The 12326-nt window shown below is 36.0% G+C and overlaps 1 protein-coding gene across 1 annotated transcript in view; it reads right to left on the bottom strand.

The window, feature by feature from the left end:
• Positions 1–12326, bottom strand: part of CEP112 (centrosomal protein 112) — a 406137-nt gene that overhangs the window by 344722 nt on the left and 49089 nt on the right. Inside the window, exons 7-8 of the mRNA XM_032319493.1 lie at positions 8861–8908; positions 8309–8386 (exon numbers count right to left, since the gene is read on the bottom strand). Of these exons, the coding sequence (XP_032175384.1) occupies positions 8309–8386; positions 8861–8908 (126 nt within the window). The remainder of the gene's footprint in view (positions 1–8308; positions 8387–8860; positions 8909–12326) is intronic.

The following is a 12326-nucleotide window of genomic DNA, read 5'->3' as shown; positions in this document are numbered from 1 at the left end:
CCATTACATAACATTTAAATATCATTACAAGTTTTGACCTCACAGACCTCATAAAAGAGTCTTGCGGGCTCATGGACAGCACTTTGAGAAGTGCTCCGCTACCCAGAGAAACTCTCACACATTTGTCAGGACACATGTACAAGACTGTCCATACAATTACTGTTTGTAAAAGCCAAAAATTAGAATAGACTCATCCATAAAATGGAGAGGAAAAGTGGCCGAGTCATTTAATAGAAATCTAGATGGCATAACAGCGATGATAATGGCAGATTCACCAATCTACTACTGAACAAAAGAAGTGATAGAATATATAAAGTCTAGGGGCGCCTGGGTGGCTCAGAGGGTTAAAGCCTCTGCCTTCAGCTCAGGTCATGATCCTAGGGTCCTGGGATCAAGCCCCGCATCAGGCTCTCTGCCTCTCTCTCTGCCTACCTCTCTGCCTACTTGTGATCTCTGTCAAATAAATAAGTAAAATCTTAAAAAAAAAAAAAAAGAGAATATATAAAGTCTCGTACTATTTACATGAAATTTAAAACCTACTAAAATAAAAATATTTTCACTTTTAAGGAGGCTGGCATTGGTGGTAAGATCAACTTTAAAAACAAAGGAGGTAAATTATCATCAGAAAAATCAAAATCAGGATAGTAGCTGCTCTTTTTAAAGACTTCTTTATTTATTGGAGAGAAAGAGCCCACACATGAGTAGGGGGAAGGCCATAGGGAGGAGAGAGAGAATCCTTAAGCAGACTCCTCATTGAGCACCAAGCTGGATGCAGGACTCGATCCTAGGACTCCAAGAGCATGTCCTGAGCTGAAATCAAGAGTTGGCCACTTACCCACCTGAGCCACCCAGGTGCCCCAGTAGTTACTGCGAAAGAAGATGGAAACAATATGTTTGGGAAGGGTCAGACAGCAGGCTTCTGGAATATTAGCAACGATCTAATTCCTTGCCTGGGTGTTTTTTACAATGGTATTCCTTTGTATGACTATTATATTTTGTGAGACTGTGTGAATCTGAATTTATATTCATATGAAATGTTTGAAAATATCAATTTTTTCATTTATTAGGTCAATAGTGTAAATTTTGCTATCTTGTATTTATTTAAATTCTATATTTAATTAGCAGATTCACAAAGGTAAAAATGCCTAATCGGCATCACATATGAGAAGGAAGCAACATCCCTTTTTACACAATAAGTAACAATGTTCAATATAAGTGAAGGTGATGTTCAAAGGAAATTTTCTATTTTACTTCACAAAAAGAGCAATTTCTACCATCTGCTCTCTGAAAACTGATGGTTGCTCTGAAAACAGATCTCCCTTGTTGTGTTGTTTCTTACTTCATTTTCAGTGACAACGGTTTTCCAAATGACTTAATCTATGTGAGAAATCTTTTTTAAGAATACTAAAGAAAAAACCCACTGCTTAATGATGCTCACTGTCACAGAACTCTGTGATGTAGATATCACAGGAAATGTGTTAGCAATTACAAAGGCAAACAAGTTCAAGTGAGTTTGTGAATGACAGGCTAAAGTTAAAATAAGGATCACTGTCTCTGAACATGTTTTCCCGTAATGCCCAAAATTAATTGGAAATTTAAAAGAACATTTTTGTAAAAGAACATTTTTAAATAGCTTATGGGTATACATATTTTTAAGCACAAAAAAAACCTATCAGTTTTTAACTGTAATAAAATAATACTGCAAATATTACTCATGCAACATCCATGGTATTTACCACACAATTATAAATTTAAAATGAAAGTTGTATTTTTTTAAAGTTTTATTTCTTAAGACTAATTAATTATTTCAGGACTCTCTAAAGTTTAAACAGAATCAAGTCCTTCATTGAATGCTTCATGACACAGATGAACTCTGTAATATGCATAAAATTTCATATCAATCAATTCTCTATATACTACCTGCCTTCTTTAACTTAAACATTAAAACCTCCTAATTTTTTATTGTAGACCTTAAAATTGACAGCCCTACATTACCATCACTACTCAGGAAAAAAGCCTCTGAAATAGATCTGAAATTTAAATACAAAAATAAGATTTAAGGAGAGGCAAAAACATGAGTTAATTTTTTTCATAATCTTAGAACAAAAAGTGTTTTTCTAGGTATGATACAAAAACCAGAAGCCATAGAGAAAAGACTGATAGATCCAGCTTTTAAGAGAAAACTTGCATTTAAAAAAAAAACAAAAACAAAAACCAGGAGTGCCTAGATGGCTCAGTGGGTTAAAGCCGCTGCCTTCAGCTCAGGTTATGATCCCAGGGTCCTGGGATGGAGCCCCACATCGAGCCCCCCATCAAGCCCCGCATCGGGCTCTCTGCTCAGCAGAGAGCTGTCCCCCTCTCTCTCTGCCTGCCTCTCTGCCTACTTGTGATCTCTCACTCTCTGTCAAATAAATAAAACCTTTAAACAAAACAATACAAATAAACCAAAGACATAGAGAAAAATGCTTGCAAGATATATGACACAGACTGGAATTCTTTTTTTTTTTTTTTTTAAGATTTTATTTATTTATTTATTTGAGAGAGAGAAAGAGAGAGAGAGACAGCATGAACGGGGCGGCGGGGTAGAGGGAGAAGTAGGCTCCCCACTGAGCAGGGAGTCCAATGCAGGATTCAATCCCAGGACCCTGAGATCATGACCTGAACCAAAGGCAGTCATTTAACTGACTCAGCCACCCAGGCGCCCCAGGACCGGAATTCTTTAACATAGAAATTGCTCAGGAAGGGTGGCTTAGTCCTGGGATTGAGCCTCCTTCTCCCTCTGCTCCTTCCCCAACTTGTGCTCATGTTCATCATGCTCTATCTCAAATGAGGAAATAAAATCTTTAAAAAAAAGAGAGAGCAGGAAATACCAAGAGGTGTAATCAGAAGAGATCTGAGACTCCCTTAAAAAAAAAAAAAAAAAGAAAAGAAAAGGAAAAAAAATTGCTCAGGAATCACAATGAAGACAAACAATTCAACGAAAACATGGGAAACTATAAGAAAGGACAGCTCCTAAAAGTAAAATTAAAACAGACAAAAAATATGTTCATTCTCATTTTGATAAATGTAAATATCAAAACAAGATACTATTTTTCATGTCAACAACAATGAAAAATGTTTAGAATTGAATGTTGATGAAATGAGAAAAACAGACATTTCTCATACACTATTGGTGCAAATATAAGCAGACATAATCTTTTTTAATAGCTTTAATGAAGGGCGTAGCTGGGTGGCTCAGTGGGTTGAGCCTCTGCCTTCAGCTCAGCTCATGATCCCAGGGTCCTAGGATAGAGCCCCACATAGGGCTTCCTGCTCAGTGGGAAGCCTGTTTCTCCCTCTCCCACTCCCCTTGCTTGTGTTCCCTCTCTCACTGTCTCTCTCTCTCTGTCAAATAAATAAATAAAATCTTTAAAAAAAAAAATAATAGCTTTGTTGAAATACACATAATTCCCACACCATAATATTCACCTATTTAAAGTAACAATTCGTGCGCCTGGGTGGCTCAGTGGGTTAAGCCGCTGCCTTCGGCTCAGGTCATGATCTCAGGGTCCTGGGATCGAGGCCCGCATCGGGCTCTCTGCTCAGCAGGGAGCCTGCTTCCCTCTCTCTCTCTCTGCCTGCCTCTCTGTCTACTTGTGATTTCTGTCTGTCAAATAAATAAATAAAATCTTTAAAAAAAAAAATAAAGTAACAATTCAACAGCTTTTACTGTATCAGAGAATTAGGCAACCATCCTCACTCACAATCTAATTTCAGCACATTTTTAGCACTCCACAAAAGAATTCTCATATCCCTTAATCATCACTCTCCCATTCTTCCTACACCGGCAGCCATACACACAGAATCTTATTTGAAGGGCAATCTGATGATGACAATAAAAAATTTAAGTGTGCAACCCTGTGAACGAGCAATTCCATTTCACAGAATGGATCATATAAGAATAAGTATGCGAGGGGCACCTGGGTAGTTAAACCTCCAACTTTTTATTTCAGCTCAGCTCATGATCTCAGGGTGGTGGAATCGAGCCCTGCGTGGGGCCTCGTGCTTGCTGTGAAATCCACTTGAGGATTCTCTCCCTCCCTCTGTCCCTTCCACCACCCCAAAAAAAAGAAGCAAATCATACACAAAGATATACATAGGGATGTTCCTCAAACACTATTACAGCATAATACATAACTTATATAGCTCAATCAGAAACTATATTACTATAATACTGGTATAGCAGTAAAGTAAAATACAGTGTAACTATTTAAAAGAAATAAAGACAATTTCTACATAGAAATATTATCAAACTATATATTTAAGTTAAAAAAACAAACTAAAGCAATGCTTATGATATTATTTGTATTGAAAAATAAGCTATTCCTACAAAATTTTAAAGAGAATATACACTAAATTTTTAGTTATGATTACCTCTGAAGGAAGAGGGTTAGATGTTGAGAAAATGAAGATTACATCTTTAATTTCATATTTCAATTTAAAATAAAATAAACTCATTTTAAACAATGCTCTTCATTATTTTTAAAACACCACCCAGCAACAACAAAGCATTTTTAAAGATTTTTTTTTGAGATTTTATTTATTTATTTGACACACAGAGAGAGATCACAAGTAGGACGAGAGGCAGGCAGAGAAAGGTGGGGAAGCAGGCTCCCTGCCGAGCAGAGAGCCCGACATGGGACTTGATCCCAGGACCCTGAGATCATGACCCGAGCTGAAGGCAGAGGCTTAACCCACTGAGCCACCCAGGTGCCCCAACAAAAACATTTTTTTTAATTTTTTTTTTTTAAGATTTTATTTATTTACCTGACAGACAGAGATCACAAGTAGACAGAGAGGCAGGCAGAGACAGGGAAGCAGGCTCCCCGCTGAGCAGAGGGCCCAACACAGGGCTCCATCCCAGGACTCTGGGATCATGACCTGAGCCAAAGGCAGAGGCTCAACCCACTGAGCCAACCAGGTGCCCCAACAAAAGCATTTTTAGATGAGAAGATGCAAAAGACACACCAGGGTTTTCTTACACAGACATGCAAGGTTCTACCGAACTTCAAAACAGAAAACCATATATCATCATATCCACAAGTAAATATTTAATAAAAGTGACTTAAGCAAGTGGACATAAGATTATCCTAAAGGATAACTATGCATATCACAATATAACTATGTATTTAAACTTAGGAAAAAATCCAAGTTAGAAAAATATCTCTGGAAAACAGACAAAAATAATAAGACAATATGACTGGTATTTTCTATTTCAAATATGAGAATATTAAAAAAGCAAATACATGTTTGTATTACAAAATATAATTAGTATTTATGTATTTACAAAGGCAATATAAATTGCTACTTCCTCCGCCTTCAAATGGCTCCTGTTTATCTTTGTCTTTTTTTTAAGATTTTATTTATTATTTGAGAGAGAGAGAGCACAGAGGGAGAGTAAAAGGGAGAAGCAGACTCCCTAATGACCAGAAAGTCCAATGCAGGCCTCAATTCTAGGACCCTGAGATCATGATCTGAGCTGAAGGCAGATGCTTAACCGACAGGTGCCCCTATCTTTGTCTTTTTATTTTCATTCTCATTTTTGCACATAGTATATTCCTTACTTGTATCTTATAGTAACATACAATTTTCAATGGGCTTGTGTTAATTTTTATTCTAGAAGTAAAATTGCTAATGATACTAAACTTACAGAAATCCATCATTTCAATTTTATCATGTTTTAAGATATAATTCAATACCCCAAGGAAATATTTAGAGATGCACCTAAAGATAGAGAGATTAAGGCTCGTCTTCCCAGGATTATTTATATTAGTGAAAGTACATAAAAATCTCTATTCCCAACAATAAGGATAAGTTAAATTAACTGGGGATACTTCCATAATTTGAAATATGTTTCAGCCATTAAAAATAGATGCTTAGGAACAAAATTTAACAGAATGAAAATTACTCAAATTATACAAAAAAATACTGTATCATCTCAAATTTCTAAGGAAGAATTTAGATTTATGGGATACATAAAGAAAAAACTAAAAGGCAATACAATATTTTGCCAGTGTTTTTATTTCTAGGAGTTGGTTTTATTGGTGATTTTTACTTCCTTCTTTACATATGACTATATTTTCCAAAATTTCTTCAATAAAAATCCACAAATTATTTTATATTCATAAATGGCACTTTAAAAGAAAGATGAAACTAAGATAATTCTCATACGGGGGTAGCTCAGCATATACTTTAAATATTTTAGTATGGAAAAAAATACGATAAACGAAAATTTCATAAGAAAGTCCAAAACAACTATGTAATTGCACAAAGGACTATTTTAGCCAAAATATATGCACTGGATATATTTTAGGATATGAAGTAAGTTGATGTTTACATGCAAACCTCTCAATGATGCCAAAAATATTCCTGTAGTAGGCCAAAAAGAAAAACAAAAACATAAGGGTGTGGAAAAAAATAAAGCCACACACATTTAAAAATGAATTTCTGATGTAATACATGATAGCTTTAAACGCTTTTTTCTCTCACTCAACACATATGTGGGTCGCACTGGTATGTTCATGCCTGACCCAAGGTGTCATCATAAAGAATAAAGATATTAACTCATCAAAGACCCCCAAAAGATTCAAAAAGCCAGTACTTCCTTTCAATTATTTTAATTATTCTATGGTAAGCAGCCTCAACACTAAGAATTAGTACAAAACAAAAGTAAAAAGAAAAGTGGTTGGGAATGACTTGGAATGACTCGTAAAAACAATTAGTGACAATTCAGAAAAGAAAGAAATTCAAAATAAGAGCTCAAAAGATGTGTCTATATAGAGAAGTATTTTCCTCAAAGGCTTTTTAAAATGTAGTTGTTTTTTATTTCAACAGTTTTTTTAAACACTAAGATTGCACCAAGAAACAAAACCCCACATGCCTTAAACTGGAACCACGAAATTCATGACAAATAGTACTGAGATCAGCAGCAATAATTCCACCAGATTTAAAGTTAAAAGAAAAAACTGCCTTTCCTCTTCCATTATCAACAAAAAACAAATTATATGCTCACGCTATTGTTTGGAATATCTAAGCAAAAAAAAAAAAAAAATCAATGTCCTTTGTGATATTTTATAAATAGGGTGATGAGAAAACCCTTTCATGTTGAAAATCACCAAACTGAAATTAAAGTTTAGAAATTCTTAGAAGCATCCTCATTAAAATGAAAGAAAAAAATAATGAAAAATAAAATTATTTAATTAAATTTATTAGAAACATTAAGTCCAATAACATCTTTCACATTTGCACATTTAAACTATAATTTACAAGTTCCATACATACTCCTTATTCTCATTAATTTTGGTAATGACCCTGTGAAATCAATAATTACCCTCTATTTAAGCAAAAACTAAACTAATATTCTTGACTTCCCTGGCTAATATGACTACAGAATGGTAAAACAAATTAAGGACATAGTTTTTCAGATTCCTAATCTGACAGTCTTCTATCACACCACACAGATGACCAAAGTGTTTTACTAGTGTCAAAAGCAAAAATAAAAATAATGATGATTTTCAGATTTCCTAGAACAGAAATTTTAAAAAGAAAATCATAAAGCAAATTAACCTTCATTTCATGTCTACTATGTGTGAAGCGTACAGGTACTCACAGACCATAAAATCTTCATACTAATCCTGTAAAGCAGGTGTCTCCCAAATTAGACAAGGAAACTGGGTCTCAGAGAGGGCAAGTATCTGCCTGTTTTCACACAGCAAATAAGTAGGACTTAAATCCAAGTATTCTTGACTCCATAGTTTATACTTTCAACCAATAAACAATACTGCTTCTTGGATAATTCTATTTTCCAATGACCAAAAAAGACAGTATATTATGTTATATATCAACCATAGCATAGCTTAATTCTGCAGATCAATTTAAATAGTAGAAACAGTAAGAATAGCAAAACTAGAAAGTTACATTAAAATCAGGTTGAGATAAAGGCAGGCTGGAGGGATTCCCTGAGGTCAAAGACACTGCTTCTGAAACCTGTCTTCTCCCCAGGCCCTGACACGCAGGAATGGATGGTCAGGAGACAGTCCCCTCAGCACTTGCAGAAAGTGGGAGATGTACACACACACACACACACACACACACACACACACACAAAACCCAGAAAAACAAGACTTGCCTACCCTGCATCATTATTTTACATTTGTACCAAAGACAACCTCTCCCTCCCATGCATAATTATTCAGACCTGAAAACTCATATGATAAAAAATACAAAAACTGTGTTCATTATTTGATACTCAGAAATACTTCAATCCTACCTCCTTCTCATGCATTCGAGAGAAGAGATGATCATCATGGAAACTGCTGGATTTTCTCAGACTGAATTTGGGAGTCATCTGTTGAATGAATAAGAGTTATTCAATACCTTTTTGGCCTGCCTTATCATTAACCAAAAAGGAAACTAAATTGCCTGAAGTTCACACCAAAATAATACTGACATAGGAGAAAAAGGCGATTTATTAACTTGCAAGTGATAGGATTCATAAGACTATTATGCTTCATAATGTAGACTTTTGTTCTTTTCCGTGAATGACCTAACAATTACTTTATTTAAAAGTACCTGTCCATAAGGGGGCGCCTAGGTGGCTCAGTGGGTTGAGCACCTGACTCTTGATTTCAGCCCAGGTTCATGATCTCAGGGTCCTGGGGCTCCATGCTCATTGTGGAGTCCGCTTGGGATTCTCTCTCCCTCTGCCCCTCCCCGCACTTGTGCATGCACTCTCTTTCTCACTCACTCTCCTTCAATGAATAAATAAGGTCTTAAAAAAAAAAATCTGTCCATAGAAAAGGCCAATGACATTCCCACCTACCAGAGAAACTGGGATTGGCTTCTGTCTCAGGTATCGAGGATTTTCTATCTGAAAATTTGAGATAGAAATTAATAATTGTGTTAATTATTAATTATATTTTTGAGTTTTAATTTTTGCATTTTAATTATTATTTGATAAAATATAGAATTAAGCTGCTATACAAAATGTTTTCTATGTATCTTAATATTTAGTTTGTGTTTTAGAATGGGTATCGTATGATATGCTTTTGGTAGCCCACTAACAAATAAAAATAAAACCTAGACTCCTTTACAGACAGAAATGCACCTTCATGACCCTCTTACAGCCTAACCACCCAGCTTCGTTTACACTACTCCTCCCAACATGTTTTATACCCCCAGGACCCTGGCTGACTTACATTACTGAAGTATGGTAGTCTTCCTGTGCCTCTCCACCTCTAGGCACCACTCTGTGCCCCTCTAACCCCTACCTAATCAGCTTTCAGGTCTCCATTTCATTACTATACAGCCAGGCAGGTTCAGAGCATGAATCCTGACATTCACCTCCAGAATATTTACCAGAATAGAGAATTCCTTTGGGACTCCTCCTGTATCTGCCTTTCAGGCTCATGTACCCCCTCAGTATACCCTGTATTCCACGGACACTAAACGACTTGCCTTACCTTGAAAAGCACTACCTTCTCTCTCAAATCTGAGTCTTTGCAACCTATGAACTCATTCTCCCAACTTCATCCTAGGGTTCACTTACTCAAGACTCTTCCCCAAGAAATTTAATTAAGTTCCTCCTACTCAGAGAGTACCCTTCTACAATCGAACATCTGTCTTCTGTAAAAGAGTGCAAACTCTGAAAACAGACTATGACTGTCACAACCCATCTATCCCTAGCATCCACCAAAGGGCCAGGCAGGTGATGGGTGCCAATAAATATGCATTAAGAAGAAAGGATGGAAGGAGGGTAAGAGGGAGGAAGGGGCACAATGGACCTGATCCCTCCCTCTAACCGAGCTCCTCAAGTATCCCATGTGTCTCTCACAGCACATTCTAAGTGTTTATCAGTCTTTATGCACAACAAGTGCAAAGATAATCATGTCTCAGTTTTGTATTCCTGGTAACTAGCACAATACCTAATCTGTAGTAGCCTTTCAAGGAAGTATTTATTGAATGAATATATACTGTATGATAAACTAGAAACACCGATTATTACCCCAACTATTTTGTTCACAAGTGAAGTGATAATTAAAAGTCATTATCAAAGGGATGCCTGGATGGCTCAGTCAGTTAAGCATCTGCATTCAGCTCAGGTCATGATCCCAGGGTCCTAGGATCAAGTCCCACATCAGTCTCCCTGCTCAGCGGGGAGCCTGCTTCTCCCTCTGCTGGCTGCCTCCCCTGCTTGTGCTTTCTCTCTCTCTCTCTCTCTCTCTCTCTCTCTCTCTCTCTCTGCGACAAATAAATAAATAAGATCTTTAAAAAAAAATCATTATCATGGAATTCTAATCTCCTGACATCTTAAAGTTACAATTTACAACAGAGATAACCTCAAAATGTACAAGAATATAAATACAACAGTAACCATGACTTCAAGCTAGAACGGTTTTTACCCTGAAGTACACCACTGGCATCAAATGACAAATTTTGTCAAACATATATTATCAGAATCTACTCTTCCAAAATCTATGTTTTCAAAAAGCTCCTCAAATGACTTATTATAGGTTTATAATCATAGAAATAAACAACCCATACCCAAGTTCATAATAAAGATAAGGATGCATGGACCAATTAATCAAAGAATACAGCAGCAATGAAATTAAAAATAGAACTGATTATTCATGTTTAAAAAACAGAAAAGCCTCTATAGCAACAGATAAGATCTGAAGAGTAACTGTATTTTAGCATCTAGATAAGGATTAATTTACAAAACAATTTTCTTTTGCCTGAAGACCGATTCCTACAAAGTAATGGCAACTGTCTGAATTTAAATTTCTCTCCCCATCTTCCAGAAACCCATAGAGATCAACAAAGAAAGCACATTAAAAAACCCATCACCGATGTCTACAACATAACAAGAAGACATTACTAAAACCCTCGATTTACATGTAAGTGATCAAAGAAAGATCACAGATCAGCAGAATTAGATCCTGAGCCAAACCAGAGTGACAGCATGGAATAAAAAGGGAAGTGCCTCAGGGTCCTAGTGGTGTTGGAATATAAATGTCATCAAACATTGACCTGTAAAAGGAGAGTGGTCTACCTTTTGTGGGTCGCACCAAAAAACCTGATGGATCAGAGTGCTGGAGCCAGAAGAATCAAAAGAAGGGTGTGAAAAAGTGTAAAGAACCAGAGAAGGTTCTTAGGAAGGAACCACTTATGCAATAGAGAGAGGCCCCTTGGAAAGAAGTTTGTCCATGATGGAGGGAAAAAGAACCCTGGAGAAACAACTCAGAAGCAAAGAAGCAGAGGATGACGGGTCAAAATGACAACCACAAGAGGCAGAACTTATTAAAGAAAGTGAATTTCAGTGGAGCCAGAGAAGGCTTTCCTGAACCAAGACATAAAGTAAGTTACCCAAGCCATCCATCCTATACAGCCAATGGCTACCTCTTGTTCAAAAACATCTAACATCAGTAATCGTGAACAACAACAACAAAAAGAATTCAACATCCATAAAAACTTCCTATAAAAAGCAGAAAATCAAAATCAAAACCTGTCAGTAGTAGGAATTACTTTTTTTCAAAGCCATGAAATAGAAGAAAACAGTAATATGGGCCTCCTTTGGCCTCCCCTGTGTCAGGACTTTCATTCATTAGGGTTTTTTATGCAACCCACTTGACGTAGACCACTTTCCTGCAGGTCAATGTTTGACGATGTTTCTGTTCCACCACCAGGACAATATGTATTCAAGTATAACTTCTAAATAATCTCAGGAAGTTCGTAAAGAACACTACAAATAAAGACAGAAAACAGAAAGACATTAAACAGGAGCTGACCAAGTAAGAGCTTGGTGAAGTTGTGAGATGCCAAACTGATACATAAAAGTCAGCTGCATTTCTGTAAATTAGCAAAAGTCACTAAGGAAAAGAAAATAATTTTATAGAGACATCATTTGTTATCACAAAACAGCATATAATTCCTAAAAGCAAATCTAAGAAAATATACATAAGCTCTTTGTGCAGAAAATAATTCAGATTTTTTGAAAAATACTAATAATGAAATAAATAGTGAAACCATGTGTTTGGACAGTCTCAATATTATAAAAATGACATTCTCCTTAGCTTGATCTAGTGACTAAATTTATCCAAACCAAAATCACAATAGGGCTTTGGTAAAACTTAATAAGCTCATTATAAGATGTATATAAATAAATAGACAATAATAGCCAAGACATGCCTGAAGAAAACAAGCAAGGTGAAGTGACTTACTAAGATATAATAAAACTACAGTAATGAAGATAAGTCAATGGAATCAACTAGAGAGTACTGGAAATTCAA

Source organism: Mustela erminea, chromosome 18 (assembly GCF_009829155.1).
Source record: "Mustela erminea isolate mMusErm1 chromosome 18, mMusErm1.Pri, whole genome shotgun sequence".
In the NCBI taxonomy this organism is placed as follows: Eukaryota; Metazoa; Chordata; class Mammalia; order Carnivora; family Mustelidae; genus Mustela; species Mustela erminea.
Note: the sequence above shows the minus strand (reverse complement) of the source record. Positions and strands in the feature narration are given on the sequence as shown.